The sequence below is a fragment of the Leguminivora glycinivorella genome, chromosome Z (genome assembly GCF_023078275.1).
Source record: "Leguminivora glycinivorella isolate SPB_JAAS2020 chromosome Z, LegGlyc_1.1, whole genome shotgun sequence".
NCBI classification, from domain to species: Eukaryota; Metazoa; Arthropoda; class Insecta; order Lepidoptera; family Tortricidae; genus Leguminivora; species Leguminivora glycinivorella.
In genome coordinates, this window is record NC_062998.1 from 54,193,817 (window position 1) to 54,218,263 (window position 24,447).

General features: G+C 39.1%; 1 protein-coding gene across 6 annotated transcripts; it reads left to right on the forward strand.

Annotated features, from left to right (window-relative positions):
• Positions 1–16: 16 nt before the first annotated feature.
• On the forward strand, positions 17–22,731 carry LOC125240663 (F-actin-monooxygenase Mical-like). Of its 6 annotated transcripts, none has more exons than XM_048148667.1 (9): positions 17–46; positions 2,455–2,603; positions 3,246–3,352; positions 8,911–10,773; positions 13,167–13,196; positions 16,412–16,520; positions 18,756–18,932; positions 19,548–19,632; positions 20,595–22,731. In XM_048148667.1, exons 3-9 carry the CDS (start codon positions 3,281–3,283, stop codon positions 20,629–20,631), a joined length of 2,373 nt encoding a protein of 790 aa, XP_048004624.1. In that variant the 5' UTR covers positions 17–46; positions 2,455–2,603; positions 3,246–3,280; the 3' UTR covers positions 20,632–22,731. The 6 variants fall into 6 exon arrangements, with proteins under 6 accessions (XP_048004624.1, XP_048004623.1, XP_048004628.1 ...); XM_048148666.1 differs by lacking the exon at positions 17–46 and adding an exon at positions 79–149; XM_048148671.1 differs by lacking the exons at positions 17–46; positions 18,756–18,932 and adding an exon at positions 79–149.
• The last annotated feature ends 1,716 nt before the right edge of the window (positions 22,732–24,447 follow it).

Genomic DNA, 24,447 nt, shown 5'->3' on the forward strand with positions numbered 1-24,447 from the left:
ACCGCAACTGTCTGCAGAGCGAGACCAGCGCCGCGCCCGGCCTCAGGTTAGACAGGGACAGAGCATCGAGCTGCCAGGGAGATCGACGAGGACGAGTGGACCGACCGCAACTGTCTGCAGAGCGAGACCAGCGCCGCGCCCGGCCTCAGGTTAGACAGGGATAGATAGTCATCGTCATATCATCATCAGCTCTACATTCAGCTGATCTTCTAGTACCAAGTACCTACACCACTTGTCCCGGTCCTGAGCTAGTCTCATCCAGTTGTGACCCGCAATTTATAGAATAAGATGGAGGATGCTAATACGCAATAATGTGTTAATTTTTTGAGTTGACATCTTATTGCGAAATGCATGTGGGATGACACATTATTGCGTATCCGCATCCGGGGTCCCATTTCTCGAAGCTACAAGTTACAATTTACAAGTGGTTGTCAAATTACAAATTACAAATCATTTATTCAGCAAATAAGCCACAGGGGCACTTTTACACGTCAATATACAAGTAGAAACTGAAATTACAATTGATAATACTAATTCTAAGTTCTAACTAAAGTATTATGCTACTACAATGATTAGAGATGTATAAGGTCTCTAAATGTCGATATTCAACTAAAAACTACACATACAAAAACAAAAAATACCAATACAAAAACCGGCCAAGTGCGAGTCGGGCTCGCGCACAAAGGGTTCCGTAGCAGCAAATATAATAAACCAATAACTTAACCAAAATTACAGTTAAATCAACCTATCTCAAAAACTATAAGAGATACTTTGATCAAACCAAAAATCGTTGAAAGAGTTAATTAGCATGCATCACCTCTATTTTTTTTAGAATTTTATACCCCGTAGTTATAAAAATAGAGGGGGGACATACTTTTTACGACTTTGAGAGCTGATATCTCAAAAACCGTTCACTTTAAGAAAAATGTTTTTTAGAAAACTTTATATCATTTTAAAAGACCTTTCCATTGATACCCCACACGGGTATGTACATCGAAAAAAAAATTTTCATCCCTCAGTTACATGTATGGGGGGCCCCACCCCCAATTCTTTTTTTTTTACTATTTAGTGTCATAATTTTGTAGCGGTTCATACAACACATATTCCCATCAAATTTCATCACTGTAGTACTTATAGTTTCCGAGTAAATCGGCTGTGACAGACGGACAGACGGACAGACGGACAGACGGACATGACGAAACTATAAGGGTTCCGTTTTTGCCATTTTGGCTACGGAACCCTAAAAAAGGAGTCTAAAATTACTTTAGAGATGCAAATGACTCTAAATGTCACAACTAAAGATAACATGTATACTTAATCTAATTATCCTTAGAGATGTATAGGGTCTCCAAGAGTCAAAATCGTATAGGTTATCAAAATATTAACTAAAAGAAAAGTAACAAACGAGAACCGAGTGTCCCCAGAATGAATGCTTTATTATTATTAGGTATAATAGCCCCCCGTAAGCTTAAACAGACCGGTCTTCACAGACAGCACCCATTCACGAGTATGACGCGTATCTCAGCCATCGATGTCTAATATGACAAGTACAATGCCTCAAGGGCCTATTTTAGACATTAGCTAGCTTTTAAGTTTAGTCTTAGTTTCTTATATAATTATGTAAATATGTTCATGTAAATAAAGAGTTTATAGTATCTTATGACAAGTTGGAAAGAGACTTCCGCTTGTAACTTGTAACTTTCAGTTTTGAAAAATAGGCCAGATAGGATCTTTAGTTTACTACTTCGGTTACGCTCATGGTAAATTGTGATATGGGGTCATCATTTGGGGAAAGCTTGAGACTTTTTTTACATAACGAATACGTATTTTACGAACATAAACCGCCTGCAGAGTGAAACCATTGATCGCCGCGTCTGATCTCAGGTAAGAGTTAGATCATTACACATGTAGAAATACTATAGCCATGGTCATGGTATGACATCAGTACCAGCTTCTCCCTCTGGACCGCATCCAACGACGAGCGACGCGAATTGTCAACTGTGGAATGAATTGTCGCCTGCGGAATTTCCGGACCGATACGACCTTCAAACCTTCAAGAAAAGAGCTTACACCCATCTTAAATGCCGGCAACGCACCTCCAACACTTCTGGTGTTTCGGGTGTCCATGGGCGGCAGTGATCGCTTCCCATCAGGCGACCTGTTTGCTCGTTTGCCTCCTATTCCATAAAAAAATGGCATACGCATGGAGTTTGGGGGTCGATCTGCCTCACGGCCCAGCCACGACATTGGTCTAAGCGTGACAGCGGTGAGCGGCAGCCATACGTGCGAATGAAAAGTCCCATCGCTGTGTCTCGCTCCAATGTATGGCCGCCGCTACCCGCTGTCGCGCTTCCAATGTCGTGGCTGAGCCGTTATAAATATCCATTTTACAGACAGCAACGGTAGGTAATGACGGAAAAAAACATTTTTAATAAATATGTTTTTATCCAACAGCGACGAAGACGAGTCGAGCTCGGACGAGTACTCGGACGCGGCGTCGGACCGCTCCGGGGGGCGGTCCCCCGACGCGCTCGCGCACATCCGGCCCGCGCTCTACTCGGACGACTCGTCCGGGTACGACGACCTGTCCACCGGGCCCGAGGGTGAGAGATTACTCTAGTTTTTAACCCCCGACGCAAAAACGACCGGGTGTTATAAGATTTACGTGTCTGTCTGTCTGTGTGTGTGTGTGTGTGTGTCTGTCTATGGCATCGTAGCTCCCGAACGGATGAACCGATTTAGTTTTTTTTTGTTTGAAAGCTCAGTTAATCGGAAGTGTTCTTAGCTATGTTTCATGAAAATCCACTATGACGCGGTCAAGGGTTTTTTCAAAATTTAAGCATGCTGTCACGTTCAGCAGTGCACTTGACTGTCTTGACTCTGTAGGTCGGGGGCAACCTGATATTCAAGCACATCAGGCGTTCGCTTACATTCTGGAGGGCACAAACTTACGGTCGGACGATTAAAGCGCGCGAGGCGTGTTCTTACATACCAGTGCGTTTGACCCTCAGAGTCGGGCGCAGTCCGCCATCCAAGCGAAGAAATCAATCTTATATGTCTCTGTTTAACCCAATGGTTGACTGGTAGAGAATGCCTTTTGGCATTAAGTCCGCCATTTGTACATGTTTCTTCGGTTGTGCAATAAAGTTTAAATAAATAAATCGATAATATTTACGTTTGTTCTGTTATGAACGGTGACCTCATGAACGTTTTGTTCTTTATTTAAATATAAACATGTGTTGCAGGCGCCGAGTCGTCGGGCGGGGAGTCGTGCTCGCGCATGCGTCTCGCGCGCGAGGCGCGCCGGCGCGAGGTGCCCGCCGACGCGCGCCCGCCCACCGACAGCAGCGAGGTACCGCGCTGCGCCGTCGCCTGACCGGGCAGGGGGATAGGTTAAAGGAGGGGGGGGGGGATATGACCGACAAACATATTTACAGTAAAGTTTAGTACATAGGATACGATCAAAAACTTAAATAGGGAGTTTGTTGGAGTATGATCAAAGATGTATTACTTAAATTTCGTAAGACATTAAAAAAAACGCAAAAAAAGTTTTTGGTGATTTGATCGATAGCAATATTTACAATAAAGTTAAAAAAGAAACATGATATCGATCAAAAATAATAAAAAAAAACATAAAACTGGGGTTTGATGGAGTATGATCAAAAATGTATTCGTTAAGTTTTTTCACATTTTTATTATCATATTAAACATAATAAGAACTTTTTATAACTATGACAATGACAATATATTTACTATACGACAATATATTTAGAGACTCTATTAGTTAAACTTTCTTAAGACTTTTTATCAAATATATGTATGGAATAATAAAAACAAAAAAAAATGTATAACATAAAAGTGTACGACTTTGCCCTAGCCTTAAAATCGGGAAGAAAAATTGTGAAAGCGACATGCAAGTAGCTAAAGGATAGTATTTATAAAAAAAAAATTGAAAGAAGGCCGACAATGGGTGTCGATGGAATGCGTTCAAAGATACCATAAATTAAATATAACAAGATCATACCATCCCATACATTAAAATGCGACCGCCTAAGACCGCGCTTACACTCCACCACACATAGATGGCGCCACAAAATATGTCTTGTAGCTTTCGATTATACTTGTAGATGGCGTTAAGTGTCACTTTTGACATAGATTTACTGCTCGGAATTGACACTTAATGCTAATCTACAAATAATCGGTGGCAACAAGGCATTTTTTGTGGCGCCATCTATGTGTGGTAGAGTGTAAGCGCGTTCGAAGGCGGTCGCATTTTAATGTATGGGATGGTATGATCTTGTTATATTTAATTTATGAAGATACTGTATTATTGTATAGCGCTTTAGACTATTCTTATGAAAGAATATTATCTTGAAAGTGTTAGAAAATGTATTGTAAGCAGAATTTATAATTATTACAGTTAAAATATTACTAAACTAGACTGATTTATGAATCTCAATAAAAAAAGTAAAATATATAAGATCTCAAATATTACCAAAGAATTTATAAGTTTTACTCTAAAACAGGTTTTTAAACAAATTTATCAAAATAATTATTAACATAATGCCTTTTTAAGATTTCTATAATGTCTTTAAACTATTTTCTTAAATTGGGTAGTTTCCTGCAAGATCGGTCGAATAGGTGTAGCACAATTTATTCCAAATGTGGGTAGTTTGCAATAAGTTGAACCGCAAACGCCCCTGCCCGGCGCTCACAAGGAAGCGGTGGAGAGGTGCGCTCAGTCGCCCGTGAGCCGCCGCCCTTAGGCATTCATCCATCTAATAATTCATTATATTTTAAATAGTATAGATTTGCCTGTGGACGGTATGCGATGCGTGGTCAATTTTGTCGTTCATTTTAAACCCCGACGTAAAAAGCGGCTGTTATACAGGTTTAATTTAGTCTAATATTTGCGAAATGATAGACATTCATTACAGTAATTTCACTGTATTTACAATGTAAATATACAGGTTGTATTTTGTTATTGGGTTAATAAGGGCAGCGTAATGAAAACGGTCTTAAAAGACCTCATGATTTATAATTAATACAGGTATAAAAAAACGTTAAGGTGCGAGAAATAGGCCAATTTAAGACAAACTTTTCTATTGCAATCAATCACATTTTTATACAGGATTAAAAACTTGTATGGGACCGGCTGGAAATGCCAAAAAATTATAAAAACTACGATTTTTGTGTTCTGAGATGAAGTCCACAACCCCATAGAGGAATAAGAAAGGGAGTTGTACGAGTAACTCCATACATCAGTAAATGCAAATTATTTGTATAGGCATAGTTAAGTGACATCTAGTGACAATCACGCGTCAATGTTATACTATATGTTAATAATCCATATGCTTTTTTTTATATAAACATCATATAGATTTTTCCTTTTTTATTGTGGAACTTACTTTTTTTTGTGTTTTTTTTTTTCATTGCGATTGATGTCTGCATTTATAATTTGCGAATGTTATACTATGCCTATACAAATAACCCGCATTTACTGATGTATGGACAACTCTTCCCTTACTTATTTCTCTATGACAACCCTCAATATAATTTGTACCGTACATCATTTACGTTTAGTGATCCTACTAAGGTCTTCGAAGTAGATATGACTTCATTCTGACCACGCTGACGTATTATACCACATATCCGAACATTGCATCTCAACTCGGCACTTCTATTGCCCAGAGTTCTGAACACGACTCTTTAGTAGACAGCGATAAGGTTCATATAGCGACGAATCACCCACGCTGGGCTAACACGGGCGGCGGCCGCGGTGAGTGTAGTGTGCCCACACTAACTACCGTCCTTTACTTGATCTTGATGCTTGAGAGTTGACCCTGTACAGTGTGGCCACCGTGAGGTTTAACGAGTTACTCCATAGCGTTAAGTATAATCATCGAATGTAATATTGTGACAACCAAAGCTCTGTTACAGCGGTACGTGGGTTCCGTTCTAAGTGTGCGAAATATACCGGAATGTAGCAAGGTACAGATGTCGTGCGAAAAGGGTTTCCTTCGTACTTTTCCGGAAACGTTCGTATTTGCTAAGACATGTAACTCCGTATAGACGGATAAAGTCTTAGAAAAAAACGTGCGAATTAGAGAAAAAATGGCTGTGACAGACGGACAGACGGACGCACGAGTGATCCTATAAGGGTTCCGTTTTTCCTTTTTGAAGGTACCGAACCCTAAAAACAGCATATGTATTGAAAATGATTCTGCAGGATTAATTGTTAGATATAAGAGATCGCATTTGCGCCATTCTTAGTGACTTACGTCATTTTGATGACATTTAGTTTGAGATGACTCGCAAAAATGCGATATCTAAGTATAACCATTACCAAAGAGATATGTAACTCCGTATAGACGGATAGTCTTAAGAAAAAAACGTACCTCAAAGCAATAGAGAAAAAGGTACCGTGGCCTAGATGGCGTTACACCTTTGGGGGACGCTCGACTAGATGGCGCTAATATTCATATTTGACATTTTTCCAAATTGTCAAACCTGACGTACAAAAGTTTTAAGCCTGTGTCTAGAGATGGCACATTTTACTTTGACAGTAACTCTCTATAATACTCGATCCTCTTTGGTATTTGTCATGCTAGTTCAGTCAATGTCAGTACATCGTGTACTGAGACTGACTGAAATAGCATGACACGTTCGTATGTTTCCGTAACAATACAAGGGCAAATCTTTTTGCACTACATCTGTATGGTACATACCATATGTTTAGAGATTGGACTGTCACAATATTTACTATAACTAAAAAATATATACGTTTTCCGTTAGGACGCTATCGAGTAACGTTTAAGGCGTGAAAAACTCATGGTAATTACTCTGTATTTTCTGTATTTTTAGGATTAGAAAAACTGTAATTTACGCGATTGTGACGTGTATTTTGTTAATAATTATTTAAAAGGAGTTTTTTAATGAAAGAGCCGTCAAGATTTATTACCGTTTTTCTTGTGCTAAAATAGTTTCCGTCTTGTTTTGTTTTTAATGTTGTTTTTATACTTTTTATCGACAAAACTGTTGTTTTTGTTATCTCTGTTGATTAAATTTGCTTTTATTTTTAATAAGAATATTATCTCTATACTATACATATTGATTGTTACTTTTTATATCCATTTTATATACATTCGTTTATAAATATAGAACGTATACTTTTAAATAATAGTTTTCTTTTACTTATGGCATTCTTAAATATATTATAAAAGCAACATTAAAACACTAGACAATTTCCTTTTAATATTTTTTTTAAAACCTCGAGTTTTGAAAACAATTTATGGCGCTTTATGTGTTGTTTATATTGTTATATATTATAGCTTTTTATTCATAAAGAAATTACTGAACTGATTGGTTAAAAAGGTGTTTTGTCTCTTTCTGTCATGTTGACTAACGTAATTGTGAGAAAGGGACAAAACACTTTTTAACTAGTTCAATGACTTTATTATTAAGGGAGTAAACATTTATGCCTAATGCTTCCGACTATACATATGTATGTACATTGTACAATCACCCATGTATATATGTTTATATATGTAAATAACGCTGTTTTTGGTTTTATAACACTGTATTTATGTATTATACGGGTCGTTTGGGTTAGAAATCGCTAGACACTTCTCTAAATCATATACAGGTTGTAACAAATACTATGGACCCGTTTAAGGACATGTGTGGTATAATGTTTCGTTAGATCTGTGACCTATCTATCCCATATCCATACTAATATTATAAATGGGGAAATGTGTGTGTCTGTTTATTTGTCCGTCCTTTACGGCAAAATGGAGATACTTGAAGGGATGGAAAGTGACATAGGCTACTTTTTGTCTCTTTCTAACGCGAGCGAAGCCGCGGGCAAAAGCTTGTTATAATATAATAAAAACAGCACTCCAACTGGGCTGAGTCTGTTTCTGTCGATGACTAAGGTTGCCAGAACTCAACAAGGATGCATATAACAAAATTTGGAGTTGCAAATGTCCATAGGGTACGCGGACTGCTTACCATCACTCAAGCATTACTGATGCCATCGTAGGCAATATGTTTAAAAGCGTATTTTTATCTCACATGTCCTTACCGGATACTATTTTAGTTACACCCTGTAGTCGATTAAAGAGTAGCCCTCTAAACTTATCAAGCCGATAAAGTTCGTTTGAAATGAAATGAAATATTTATTTTCCAAGTAGGCGTATTACAATGCGCTTATGAACGTCAAATAAAACTACGCCGGCTCTAACCCTACGCCTCAGCCTCGAGATTTCAGTCCCCCCTCAGTTGGAGGGGGGTATCCACTATGGGACCGGCAAGAAACTCGGCGGGCCACTTCTTTTCAAAACATTACATTTTGTCCCTTTCTATCACACCAATACGTCGGTAAGGGACAAACGAACTTTATCGGCTTGATAACTTTAGAATTCGTTTATGAATAAGGGGGTAGGTATATAGTGAATATGTTGAAGCGCTACCAAAGGTTTGTCATCACAAAGGGCGGTAAGTTAGTGTGGATGCCTGCGGCGCACTTTTTTATCGCATAGGGGTCACTTTCCTTTGACGCAGCTTATGTTAAAGTAATACTTGAATAACTGGCGACGTTAGAGGAAATTGATCTTTATCGCCTTGTTTACTGGTGTATAATTATGATTATTTCATGTTTTCAGCTAATATCTTTCTTTTTAATTTTAATAATTTTCAATCTTTGTTTTTATACCTAGTACTTATTTGGTATTTAAATTATGATGTTTTATTAAATTAGTACATTACTTAAAAGCGACACCCGTCTAAAATTTAGTTACATAATTACATTTTTTTTATTAAGGCTATCATCATGCCTTTAGCCCTCTTCGGTGCCCTAAAGATCAAAAGAGTTTAACAAACGTGGCAGAGAGTATAAAAGTCCCCCCGCAGGTGGAGTCCGAGGACGCGTCGTCGAGCGACTCGGACGTGTCGTCCGCGACCGAAGTGTCCACGGACAGCGAGTTCGCGGCCGAGGACGCCGCGCCGCCGCCGCCGCCCGCCATCCTCGTCACAGAACCACCCCCACCGGCCGACTACCCCCTCAGCAAAACCAAGTCCGCCTCAGGACTCGCCACCAAACGGGCTTTAGAACTCAAGCGGAAATACCTACTCGGAGAACCATCCCCACCTGCAGTCAGAAAGTCTGACTCCACATCCCAACTTGACACCAAATTCGAAGCCTTCCGATCCACCATTACCGAATTCCAAAAGCTATTACACCCCGCACCTACTCCACCTGTAGTCGCCTTCCAAGAAAAACCCCAACCCATGCCCGATATTATCAAAAACCTGTGTGACGACGCTCCGGTCGACCTACTATCCACAGAAGTCAAGAAAGAGTGGAAAGAAGAGACTATCAAAGAGAAAGAAAAGGAGTTAGATTCAGATTCTTTATCCGATTCGTCACACACTGAAACTGCTCCAAAGTCAGTCCCTCGAGTCGAAGTACACGATGAAGGAGGGGAACTAATCCAACTAGATAGTCTAACTATAGTTAACAGTGAAGACACGGAGAAAGCGTCAGGAACAGCCACAGAAACCGGCCCCACTGTCGTTGCTGCAGAATCAGAATCTTCAGAATCCTGCAGAGACGCTACAACGCTAGCCTTAACAGAAACCGAACTGTCCGACTGGGCCGCCGAAAGTGCAGTCTTAGACGAATGCTTGGAAGACAACAAGAGGAACAAACCTAGAAAACTTAGCGGTTTGAAAACGGTACACGACGCTAAAAATATCTCGACGATCTCTTCGCACGTTTGCGGGAAAACTAGCCCGGAACCTGTAGTGTATTCTAATGCTCTTGAGCATTTCGAGTTTGCAGATGAGGGTGAACAGGATCCTTCCATCGAAACCCCGGCCACCCCTCGCAATGAAGGCTACATGGAACTAGTAGATGACTTTGAATATTCACCCAGCAACGACAGGTCTATGAATTTCATTGAAAGAAGTTTCGAAACCGTCTTCAAACCGACCTTGGCTGTGACTGAAGTTGTTGAAATCGAGCCTTTAGAAGAAGCAAAAGTAGAAACAACTCCTGAAGAACCTAAAGCTGAAAAGAGCGATGATAATAAAGACTCCCTATCGCCCGATATAAAGATAGACTCCTTATCGCTGTCAGACGTGTCTCCGCCTTTAGAATCAAAACATGAAGAGTCAGAGTCGCCGCCGCTCGCGCCTGAAACTCCGAAATCACCGAACACACCAATTTACAGCTCCAGCAACTTCGCTCCGTGTCTCAGGGTATACTCTCCAGCCATCTGTCGGTCCGCGAGCGACAACATCAACCTATCATACTCTAGAAGTACAGATTCACCTTCTAGGAGCATAGAGTTGTCAGTGTCTTTAATGCTCAGCTCTGGTTCTGTATCGCCAGTGAGCCCTACACCTTTAAACACTACAGACAAAGTGCAAGAGATAAAGCGGGAGAGAGAAGAACAGACGGAGGTAGTGAGGAGATTGGTTTTAGAGCGGTTAGGAAGCGGCCCAAGACTGAATAGGAAATCGACGAGGAGGACTAAGGCGTCCCCGTGCTCGACCGTCCCCCCTCCCGTGCCTCCGCCCCCCTCCCTCCCGACCCCGCCCCCTTTACCACCTCCCCCTGAGATCCCGCCCCCGCCTCCCCGCCCCGCGCCCCCCTTAATGCAAGTCACCCCCTCTTTCTCAGACCCGGAGCTGGCGAGGGAGCGACGGCGGAAGAGTATTATGAAAAGTATTTCCAACTACCTGAATAGAAGGCTCGGGCCGCGGCAGAAGGTAAGTTCCTAGCTGTGTGTAGTATACCTATGTAAATAACGTAGTTGGTGGCAGCGTAGCGGTGTCCATCCATTGGCAATTTAGTCAAATAAGTATATTCAGGTCAAGGAATAAATGCGTATCTGTGAATATTCTACTTCTTACAAGCTCCAGGGGCCCATTTCTCGAACGATATTTGACTAATATCATTAATCCACGAACTGTCAAATTGTATGGGTTGCCATGGCAACACACTAATATTATTAAATTAATATCTTTCGAGAAATAGGCCCCAGTTATCTGTTTTAAAGTGTGAGAGAAGTTCCTCTTCCTGGTTGCGGCAGAATTTAGATTTCAATTTTTTATTTAAAAAATCTAAGGCCATTATAAAACACACTGTCCGTAATGAATGCCAAACTTACGCTTCGTGCGTTCAAAACGTTTTGTACTTACTATACGTCTCATCAGTGTACAACTACTGCATGGAATGCAACGAAACATTCATTTCATTCACTCATTCGTGCGACGCACGCTGTTGGTCCAACGATTCATGGTCACTATATAATTAATTCGTAATACTGACAACTACACTTTTTGTGTCTTTTAGCTGATTTTAAATTTCGATGTTTCATTCATACGCATTTCTTTCTTCGTATTTATCAGGAGTTTTAACCAAAAATATACGCCCATTCATAAAAACTAACAGACCTGAATTTGATTAATTATCTTTTAGTTTTAATAGCCTTTTCTCGCAAATACAGAAGTCAATATAACAGTAAAAGCAAACATTATTGAGTAATTCAGGAGATTTTATGAATAACGCAGTAATTTTAAAGGAGTAAAGGTTACAAAACTCCTGACCGTGATTTATTCACAACTATTTTATTCCAAGTTTGTTTACACGAATAGGATAAGAATTAAAAAAAATCTTGATTTAATTTTACATCGCCGTGTCATGTTCGTGAATTATCCTTTTACACAATCACACACATCGTATTATTACACGGTGCTCGTGAGCATTACGCGAGATTTTAATCACGCATGTCTGAGGCCAAAATATATATATATTTTTAATTTTGCCAAAAAAATATTTTTTTTACCTTTTTTGAATATATATATTTTTTTCAAAAGTAAATATTATTCATAAAACTGGCACTTAAAATGAGTTTTAACGTTTTTTTTCTGAAATTCTCAATTTTGAAAGGCTTTACTTCTCAAGTTCTCACTTTTTGACATCTATCAATGAGGTAAAATGAGTTTTAACTTTTTTTTTTCTGAAATTCTCAATTTTGAAAGGTTTTACTTCTCAAGTTCTCACTTTTTGACATCTATCAATGAGGATAGTGAGACTATTCTCCATAATGGCATCAACGTCGGTAAAAAACTCTTTTGTACTGAGTAACAAAACATTTTTTTATTTTTTAATAACTCTGAAACTAGGCAAAATCCAGAAAAGTGTACTTATATGTCATTTTAGTCTTAAAATGGGATCAGGAATATGCTGTTAAAATCTCTCTCAATGCTCACGAGCAAAAATGAGCAACACAAGCTAAATATAAAGAAAGGAAGACAACGGATAACAAAAATGTCGTGAAACACATCACAGTAGCCACACATTTGACAATTTGCGGACATGACATGTGATATGAAACTATGTGACTTTCCATTTGAGAATGGTACTTATGGTTCATGTGCAATAAGGATCATTTTATCTGAATTTCTTTAAGAATTTCAAATAACAAGAACCTTATTGAACTCGGAGCATAATACTCCTTTAGTCATTAAAGCCACTTAATACTGCGATAATTCATTCCAACCATATGTACTTCAAAACGCTGTACAATACACGTGCGAACAAGTATGGTATGAATTTTCTAAGATGATTTTTTGGCTTTTGCCGTAATCTGTTAAACAAAAGCCTTTGTTTCTATTATTCACGGCGGCTAGCTCCCGTTAAACGGCACGCGCTACAGTCTCAGTGTCGTTAAAAAGCAACTATCATGATAGCAATAAGGTGCAAATGTATGAAACAGTTCGCAGTATGCACGTAACTTTTTTCGAAGATGACAAAACGTGTTATCTCCGAAAAGGCTTTTTATGGATTTGTTTAACGGGAGCTAGCCGCCGTGAATAATAGAAACAAAGGCTTTTGTTTAACAGATTACGGCAAAAGCCAAAAAACCATCTCAGCAAATTCATACTATAATATTCAACTCGTTTCGATTTAAAACAGGGAGTGTTCATGTTTTAATGAATTGCCTCTTCGTTGCGAATATCCTAATTTTCGCACATGTATCGTAACATATAATTTTTATTAAAAACTACCGCCCCTCACAGTTCATACAAGAGATAACACTAGTATATAATGACGTCACGTAGCGGACACCGTAGACTAACCGTAGTTACGTTTACAGTGGTACTCGGAGCCGGATCTTACACTACAAGTAAGGAAACACCGCTCGGCTGACCGTCTGTCAACTTTATTGTTAAGGTCCAACATGTAAACTTGTAAGGGAGTAACACGATCCTCACCACATAATTACATAATTACTTAACCGCAGTATGTGCCCTTCCGAATTTGTTAAAAAAACTAGTTTTTGCCTCGGAACTGCGGAATTATCCATACAACCTTCCACCTTCCTCCCCCCATGTTAGGGTTGGGGGGGGGGGGGGTATAAAGAGACAAAAAGTAGCCTACGTCACTCTCCATCCCTTCAAGTATATCCACTTAAAAAATCACATCAATTCGTCGCTTCATTTTGCCGTGAAAGACGGACATACAAACATACTTCCCATTTATAATATTACTAGCTTTTGCCCGGCGGCTTCGCTCGCGTTAGAAAGGGACAAAGTAGCCTATGTCACCCTCCATCCCTTCAACTATCGCCACTTAAAACCTCACGTCAATTCGTCGCTCCGTTTTGCCGTGAAAGACGGACAAACAAACAGACACACACACTTTCCCATTTATAATATTATTATGGATTATTTATACTATGGGTACCTTGACTTTTAATTAACAGTTAAAAAGTGGATATTTACTGAAAAAGAGTTGTTACGAAATTTGTAAATTGAAGTCCAATCTGTTTTTCTCTGTATACGATTTTCCTGCACTACGAAAAATAAGGGTTCCTTTTGTACCTTTTTGGTACGGAACCCTAAAAACGAGCTTATTGTCTCTTTCCCTTATTTTTCGAGTTATGAAATTTTAACTTAATACCTACACATAATTTTCACGTATGGTCAGTCGAGCGTGAAACCATGTGGCATGCACACGTTATGCACGGCTTTTGTGAATGTCGCAAATTTACTTACGTTCCTGTGCTTCCAGTTCTCGACTAAGCCTGTTTTCGCAAGTGTATGCATGTGACTCGCTTTCGGTGTTTAACTATCTTTAGAATGTTCTTTCTGAATAAAAAAACTATTTAAAGGTGCCAACACATGCACAATACACGGGCTACCAATAAAAATGTTTTTTTTTTTTCATAGAATGCGGAAATTAAAAGAGCTCGTCTAGCAAACAAACCTATTTATAAATTAAAGGAAATTCACACATCCGGCAAGACTCGAACCTACGACCCACTGCTTTGCCGGATCACTATAACCAAAGACATATAACTCTGTATAGACAGATAAAGTCTAAGAAAAAAACGTACCTCAGTACCATGCAGAAAAAGGTACGGTGGCCTATATGGCATTACACCTTTGGGGTACGCTCAGCTAGATGGCGCTAATATTAATATTTGACATTTTAAAACATATCAAGCTAAGAATATGGGCCAAATTGTCAAAACTGAGGTTCAAAAGTTTTAAGCCTGTGTCAAGAGATGGCAGTCTATGCACTGTGATTACATATTTTACTTTGACAGTAACTCTCTATAATACTCGATCCTCTTTGCTATAACCAATTTAGCCACAGAGGCCTGCTGGATGTGTACAAATTCTTCCATGCCTTGCATGATGCATCAATCACATCAATGTTATGTTTACTTGTGATCAACCTTGCAGTAACAGGTACTCCCTGTTTTAATGACCTGTTTAAGGACTAGGGGCCCATTTCTCAAAACTCAAAGTTACAAGTTACAAGCGGAAGTCTCTTTTCAACTTGTCATATTAAACATTAACTACCACGTAAATTGTAACTTGTAGCTATTAAATTTTGTTTAATTCTGCGCATTTTATGAGCAAAGTTCTATGAATATTTTTCGTCATAAGGTTGGTCAGCCTTGCGTTAATGAACGGCCTCGCCCGCTTTACCGTCTGCATCGGCCGGCATTTCCTCGTTTAGTTTCTGTATCGTTATGTGGTTGTTCAGCTACTCTATTGTCTTAAGCTTCCTGTCTTGTCGTTATTAATAAAAACTGAACTGAAAAGCTAGCAGACTTTTTTACTAGTTTTTTCGTATCTTTAGTTTAATATGTAAAACTGTGTGAATACCTTTCGTGTTAATTTATAATTTAGCCGCCGCCAAACAAATATGTCTTACGCTCTTCATTATGACATTCAACCAGGCAAGCATGATCGCGCGACAAGTGATATAAAATCAGGCCGTCCCTATCGCACCCTACCATTTCTCAAAACTGAAAGTTACAAGTTACAAGCGGAAGTCTCTTTCCAACTTGTCATATTAGACATTGACAACCACTTGTAAATTGTAACTTGTCGCTCCGAGAAATGGGCCCCTGATGTTTTATCATTTATCGCGCGACCATACTTGCCTTCCAGGACAACTTTATAATGACATGCTGCTGTTTGGCGGTGGATTTTTCATTCTTTGTTGTGCAGTAGCTAAAGCTCAAGTATAGCTCCGTGCAATAATATGTTACATTTCAAAGAAGGCAAAAATATGTGACACGCTCCTCTGGTCTGATATTATCCCGGCAATCTTCAAATGTAGAGTGAACAAGCATCTTCTGGGCGAGCTCACTCCATCGTAGGCCACGTCTTTGCCTTTGGCTAGTCTGTGGCCAAGAGTAAGCCCATTTACATACAATTAAAAAAATAGTAAAACCGTGTCAGATATTTTTCTGCCTTCGTAGAGTAACATGTTGTAGCGGGTGACTGTACCTATGTGTTGCCTGTAGGCGTACTGTTACAGTTGGCTACAAATAATTAAGATATTTTAGATTTAAACAGTTGAAAACTTCTTAAATAGGTTTTCTTTTTTATGAAGTTTTAATTATTATTCATTGAATTTGATCTTCATATGAAATCAAATAAATTGCCTTTATCTGTCACCGACACACGTAAAATATATCTCAAATAAAGTTAAAGGTTTATTAACACTTTCGCTACCAAGAACCCGACTGTCGGGTACACCGCTCGTAGAAGCGTAGCCGATTACATGGGTTTCCCCGTATGTAGCGAAAATGTCGTAGCGCCGCGTAGAGCCCGGTTTCGAAAGTGTTAAGAGAATATTTTCTCGGGTAGGAGCTGCCGCTAAAGCGGTGAGCGGTATTAAGGTATACGTAATCATTTGGACGATAATCCACCCCGAAAAGTTTTACAGCTATGTTTTATTTTATTGGCGACAAATGAATATGACCGTAAAATATTCTTAAAATACAATGGCTTTCTAAATCAACATGTTCAGTTAAATAAACATATTGAGACTGACCTGTAACATAGCATAGTGTAACAACTGACTCCGTGCCCTCAGGATCCGCCGCAGAGTTGCTACAGCGCCCACAAGTCGACGGGGGCATTACAAGAGCCCCCGCCCGTGCCGCCGCCCCCTGCGCGCTACCAGCCCCCCTGCCCGCTGCCAGGTATAGTATACTTATAGTTTCCCCCCACCAGTACTTACCAACTAGGTTCTTGCTACAACCGGCCACGCTGAAGGTCGCTGCAAGTCGACGGCGTAAGTGTGACAACCGACCCCACTCTACCCACGCTTCATTTTGATAAAGCCTAATCAGAAATATGGGCATTTTCCAAAATACCAAAATTAGCGTAAATCGTTCACAAAAATTATCTCGCTGTCAGTTTTGTGACGATAATTAAGCATAAAATCTGTCTAAAAATTAACTTTTTTTCGCGTTATGAATGTAGGTTTTCGCTTAAAATGTAATTAACATTATAACAATGTTTTTATTGAAATTGCATACTTAATTATCGTCACAAACTGACAGTGAGCTAATTTTTGTTAGCGACTTACGCTAATTTTGGGTCCCAAATTTTGAAAATGCACATATCGTCAAAACTTTAAAAAAAACTAGTAGGTATCTTCGTCTGTCAATGAAAAGAAAATTGTAGTAAGTATGTTTGGAATGCATATAGACTTATTGCGTTTTAACTTTGAGGAGCAGCGTGAGATACGAGATTTTTTCAAAGTAGTAGCGATATATGACTATTGTCAAGAGGGTGACGTCATTTTGACGTATTGCGGTGACAGTTCAGTTAAGAAGAAAATATTTGTAATGAAATTCCACAAAATGGCGAATAGTCATATATTTTCGGTGAGGCTTTAATGGTTTCCAATTGAGAAATGTGTGCGAGACCTCGCTCAGCTATACAGGGTGGCCCATTCAAATCGGTCAGTATGGGAAAGTCTGAAACTATAAGACATACGAAGATTTGTTCTTAGGAACCATGTCACCGATTTTGATAAAAAGAAAAACTGCATTCATACAATTAAAAAAAAAAGTGTACCCAGCTGGGGAATCGAACCCGGTTGTTTTGAAAAAATAAACTTACACTATTTCTATTCAGATATCGTTTGTGTAGGTCTTAAGCAGTAAATATCTCTAAGAAACATAATGTCTAAAATGAATAAAATGCTTTTTTTTCACATACTTTAATTTATCATAGTAGGTGTTCAAAGTGACCACCGTCTTTTTCAATACAATATTCAACACGTCTAGGTAACGATCTTACTATTGCATTTTGTATCTTCATGTGGTGAATCTGCGTTAAAGTTGACTCTATGGCTACTTTTAGGTCTTCAACGGTGTTATAGCTATTTTTGTACACTGTTGTAAAGATGAAGTGAACTTGCTGAATATTGTAACGGTGGTCACTTTGAACACCTACTATGATAAATTAAAGTATGTGAAAAAAATGCATTTTATTCATTTTAGACATTATGTTTCATTTGATATCTCGCTCACGCTCTTTCATTCTTAGAGATATTTACTGCTTAAGACCTACACAAACGATATCTGAATAGAAATAGTGTAAGTTTATTTTTTTCAATTTTGGGGGTTCGATTCCCCAGCTGGGTACACTTTTTTTTTTAATTGTATGAATGCAGTTTTTCTTTTTATCAAAATCGGTGACATGGTTCCTAAGAACAAATCTTCGTATGTCTTACAGTTTCAGACTTTCCCATACTGACCGATTTGAATGGACCACCCTGTATAGTGAGTTTGAATAATCAACAAAAATTAATAAAAAAAAAATCTAACCAAGTGATCATCGTTTAGAGAAAATACTCAAACTTAATACTGCATGTAAATCATGTAATTTTACGTTCGCATCTGTCATTCATACATTTACTTTGCATTTTGTCATCTTGGTACTACCTAACTAAAGGCACTTTCAGATCAAATTCTGCGTATCGTAAACTAAGGTTTTTTTTTTGTTAATTTAGATTCAAGAGCAATTTAACCGAAGTAAATAGTTATTTACCTATTTGGTTTTCTATAAGCGGCGTTGCATGTCTAAAAGGTCCTTAGGCTTCATCTGCAGTTAACCTCATAAAATAACGAAGCTAATTTTTAAAGATTTTGAATTTGACTTCGAACCTTCGAAGTTGCAGGCGTCCATAGGTTACGGTGACCGCTTTCCATCAGGCGGACTGTATACCTGTTTGCCACCAACGTGGTATATATAAAAAAAGGAATTGTACAAGTAAGCAGGGACTTACGAGGACGAATTGCTATTGGAATTTTAGATCCTGCACTTACACCGTAATCACAAGAGCTCTTTTTAGGCATGGAGCACCGCTTACATTCAATATCATTGATTATGTTCTCACGCTTAACATTCGCCTCTCTCATCAGACTCACCGCCCATCCCCAAACTAACAGCAGGCCCGTCCGACGTGGATGAGCGGGACGCCATGCAGCTCTGGTTTGAAGCGCGGTGGGCGCGCCTGGTCGCTCAGAGGCGAGCGAGGGAGCTGGGACGGGACGGGAGACTAGCTAGGCTGGAGCGGCGACTGTCACGCCCGCTGTCAGGTATACACTGGACGCCATGCAGCTCTGGTTTGAAGCGCGGTGGGCGCGCCTGGTCGCTCAGGTCGCTCAGAGCGGCGAGTCGCCCGCTGTCAGGTATACACTGGACGCCATGCAGCTCTGGTTTGAAGCGCTGGGCGCGCCTGGTCGCTCAGAGACGGGACGGGAGACTAGCTAGGCTGGAGCGGCGACTGTCACGCCCGCTGTCAGGTATACACTGGACACCATGCAGCTCTGGTTTGAAGCGCGGTGGGCGCGCCTGGTCGCTCAGAGGCGAGCGCGGGAGCTGGGACGGGACGGGAGATTAGCTAGGCTAGAGCGGTAGCAATCAAGACTACTGTCAGGTATACACTATTTTAGAAAGACGCAGTCGCTAACCCTAAAAACCATTATCTGGCTAAAGGGCGGGCCCAACGTTCGAATAATGGCGATTACTCCACTATGAAGAGCATGCATAACTCCGTAGCCTAAAACCCGCGGCATCCGTAGCCTAAGTGTCCCAGTGACCACCTGTTAAACCACACAGTCTTTTTTTCGCAAAGTTACAATGTCAAGTACCCAATTATTAGGACTTTTACTTGGTTTACAAGTGTGCTGAAAATTATTTTTTCTTTGCAGCGGAGCAGCAAGCGGCCACGGTGGCGGAGTTGGTCCAGGTGTCTGCGCAACGCGAGGCGCACCAAGCGTTGCTAGCAGCTGACAGGTACAACATCTTATGTTACCACATATAAAAAAATAAAAATAAAATAAATAATTGACTGAGTCCCACTGTAAGCTCAAGAAGGCTTGTGTTGCAGGTACCCAGACAACGATATATATAATATATAAATACTTATATACATAGAAAACATCCGTGACTCAGGAACAAATATCTGTGCTCATCACACAAATAAATGCCCTTACCGGGATTCGAACCCAGGACCGCGGCGTAGCAGACAGGGTCACTACCGACTGCGCCAGACCGGTCGTCATCGACATATCTGCCGTATGTCACTTTAAGGTCAACACATACTAAAAGCACAGTATAATATAGAGTACTATCGTACTGTATGGACACTCCCGCTCCCCGCTGAAAGTGCCGCCCACCCCCTCTCGGTTACCTCACAGTTATCGCCTGTCAAAAACGCGACCAGTCGACCTGTCATATCTCACTCATACAAGCATGGTACGCGTTCACGTACACGAGCTTAGACTGTGTGCTAGGAACGCGCCTCTTTCATATATTTGATCGCCAGTGTCCGAGGTGTGCTAAAATAAAAGTTCGAGCCCTTGACATTATGTTATGGCTAGTTATTGCCTTATATCTTGAGCTTCCCACACTGGCAGTTATAAAACATTATATTCAGAGACAGGAACAACTCAATATTATGTTGTCAGAATGTACTTTTTCTTGCACCCCGTGTATCTTTCCCAAATCTGGCACTTTTTATTTTAAATCCAGTGAGGGTCTTCTGCTACCGCATTTGCATAGCAGCACAATTCTGGTAGCTTTACTGAGTCAAAAATATAAAAGACGTTCATATAACAAAAGGTGTGGGATTAGGTTTATTTTCAGAACTGGGAAATGGTCAACTATGCCTTTTAATATAATATGTCGGATAAGTAGAATAACTCGCCCTTGCCGACTTCTGCTTGTTACGTTTAGTAAAATAAACCCCTTTTCAGGAGACGCAGTGCTGCGGGCAGCAGCGTCGGTGACTAAACCCCCTCCACTCCCCCCCTTACGTTACGTCACCTACCACCGCAGGCCATACTCTTCATCGGGGTATCTTCGACAAACATCGGATGTCTTCGGCAAACATCGGGTGTGTTCGGTAAACATCGGGTGTCTTCGGCAATCATCGGGTGTGTTCGGCGTCTGTCGGGTCATCGAACGCAAGTTTGACCACTGTATCGTTAGGTTAGAATAGTAGACATCAAATTCGTGGTAAAAATAGAATAACATTACTAATGAAAGGTTACATCAGTACCTAGTTGTGATCGATTTATGCGATATGCTTCAATATTTATGTGATACTGCGTCAATGTTAGAATAATACGCGATGATATTGATAGTCTACACCGTGCCGAGGACATCGTCTCTTTCAAAAGTATTACAGCTTTTAAACTAGATGGCGTTGTTGCGGAGATATGTAGTTCATGTTATAGTCTGGCCAGCGAGGCTTCTCACAAACATTAAAGAAAACTGAAGTGTAGTCTATTGTTCTGTGCTTATTTTAACCGACTTCTTTTTTAAATTGAAATATAAGTACGGAACTATGAGATACTTTGTGCTTGTAACATAGATGTCGCTACAATCGATAAAAAAATAGTGATGTTTATGGTTCTTTGGTAAGCGAAAACGTATTTTGTTACAATATAATTAGTATTATACATTTTAAACCATGCGAGATCAAGTTGAGACATTTTTAGTTTTTTAGTAGCTTTAAAAATTGTAAAGTAATATGTGTCAAGAATAGCTGGGCCTATATTTTTGTATATTACCTATAGTTTAGTAAAGTGGATAGGTGACAAAAGGGATTTATATTAGATTTAATTTTTATTTTAGCAAAATTTAGTGTTCATATCTTTAATATTTTAGTTAATTCCTTTTTTTACTTTAGGCATTTAAATGCATCACACTCTTATATAGACTATGTCTATGGAGCATTTTGTTTTTTTTTTTTATATTCTATGTTTAACTTTAATCACGGTATTTTAAAATGTTTCTTATTGTTTAAATCAGTTCTTCCGTTTATTATATATTGTTGTATAGATATTTTTGAGCGCCTTAGTCGCTCAGGTATCTCTAATAGCGACTTATTGTCTTGATGTTACACGATAAAACGCTTTTTTTAAAATAGTAATTGAACTTTTTTTTATAAATATACGTACTCGTTTTTTACTTAATCCCTATTGGTTCACGTTTTATTTTGTAACTCTCGTAAATCTCTTATGTCGAATCATGGTTTCTATGATACTGTTTGAAATATAAATATTATTAGACTAATAAAAAAAATCTGATGAATGTATTTTCCTTTTTTTTACTTATATTTTTATATCTTGTTAGTTAATTCTTTCATTTGTATTTACAACTTTTCCGACGTGTATAAGTACATTATGACATAGATAAAAAAAATGCTATAAAATTGTCTATGAACGCTACCCCAAACAAAAAAATGTCCTAGTTACCATTTTGCGACGTAAGAGGTTCCAAAACTCCGCATAGTTTTTTTTTTAAATCATACTGAACAATTTAATTAGTAAAAAAAGTTGCAAATTAGTATTTACCTTACGTTTTTAAGAATTAAAACTCAACTATATTATATTTTCTTTGGATCGAGTATAGCTTCGTTGAAAAACGGAGGATTCTCACAACCCCTGTGGACTACGGTGTGCTAGATATGCCAAATGAGTATATTTATATTGTATAGTTATATGTATACATAGTTACATTTAGGCTTAGATTACGCCTTGCTAACACAAAACTAAAGCATACCTACCACTTCGCGTCGGTACAAAAAATTATTAAAAAACTGTATGCAGTCGTCTAAAAATGTCAATGTAAACAAGGTGCCAAAATATTTTTACTAGACCTTACTTCATTCTTATAATAATTGTAACCAAGAATCTGGTAGACACTTGTGAACTTTGCTTAGATGCAGGACAACCCGCTGGGCGGGATGTAGCTATACAATCGACTACAAAGAGATGTATCCACTTTTTCACCTTATTACATTGTGAAGCGAGCGGTTATACATAATATCCGGTTTCTAGCGTAGTGCGCCATTTTTTGTCTGGTACTTAGTGAATGTACCCTTACGGCTCAGCCACGACATTGGTCTAAGCGCGACAGCGGCGAGCGGCGACCATACATTGAAGCGAGACACAGCGATGGGGCTTTTCATTCGCACGTATGGCTGCCGCTCGCCGCTGCCGCGCTTAGACCAATGTCGTGGCTGGGCCGTTAAGGTCAGATATTTTTGGCATTTGTCCTCAACGATATTGACCGTACCGTGGCCGGGTGGCCATGTGCTATAGGCATACGCCGCGAATCGGTAACACCGATTCCATCGGTCACTTTCTCTTTCGTATACGGAATCAATTTCCGTCTTTAACTCATACCTAGTAGTAAATCTACTAGAATGAATACAAATTTATATATTTTCATGGAATAATTTGTTACCTAACTGTACCTCCAGTGTACATTTCCCTTTGACATCCTTCCTACAACAACCAATAGCAGATCAGATAATGTGAAAACGCTCTAATTTTGTATGAAATTTATTCGTAAAAACAACGTAATGTTTTCTAATGGAATGTATACTGTAAAAATACATATGTGGGGTAGTTTTGTGTTAGCACAGCGACAGCTGACTTAATCGTAAGTATAAAGATAGTTAACGCACGGGTCACTGAAGGTCTACAATATTTTTATATTCGGCTTCGCTTTTGTTGTCTTCACTATTTTGTACGTTAATTAAGCTTCGGAACTGAAGTATATTTGTAAGTAAATCGTTTTAAACATGGGTCTAATCGCAGATATAGGAAGGAAAGAGGTCGGCCCTGCCGGGCGATTTGTATTGAATACACCTGTCGCAAGACCTTGAACCCACACACACTTGTAGATGGACGCTCCTATTGGGCTATTGCGCAATACACGCGCATCATTTCCATGTCTGTGTACATGCGAACGCAGCGAGTGGTGTCATCACGCACGCTCACAACGACAACTATGCTCAATGAGCTAACAACTGCGACACGTCCGCCGGCGGCTTGTCTATTATATGCCCTGAGGATACTGCCAACATTAGCCTAGTTTGTGAAAATGTCAACAAAGGATTTAAGTCAACTCTATAGATCATTTTATAAATGCAAATTGCCAATTCCTTCTTTTTTGTCGTTGATGTCATCATAATAACAGTACCTAGATAATAAACAGAAATAGTTAATCTCGTCAGTAACTGGTCACTGAGCTACTAACTGGTAAATAAACAGTTTTAAATAGTAAATAATTATTTTTTATAAAATAATTAGTCAACTTAAAGGCTCAAATTAACTTAGGTATGGGCATTTATATTTCGACTTTTATTTTAAAGCGCGAAGTAGACATAATATAAGAACGCAATGAGGGGTTTCTCAATTGTTTTTTCGTCAGGTTTTTCTGACAGCAAACTTCAAAATCCAACAATCAAATAAATGTTTTAATATTATTGGCGGACAACTAGGGAACAAAAATAAATTATTTTATCGAATATTTTTTGATTTGTTATTTTTTCAAGTAGTCACACTACTATACAGGGTGTCCCAAGACTATGGGACATGAACGGAAAGTACCTTAAATACATCCTGTAATTTTGTCATACCGATCGATAGGCTTCATCATAAAGATTATCTTTCTCTAAATAACATAGTGTCGGAGATAAAAGGAAGACCATGAATTTTAACATTTTACATGGCAGACTCCTTAGCCTTAAAATTTGTCCATACATTAAAAAAAAAAAAAAATTTTTTTTTGAATGCAGTTTTACCAAGTTTT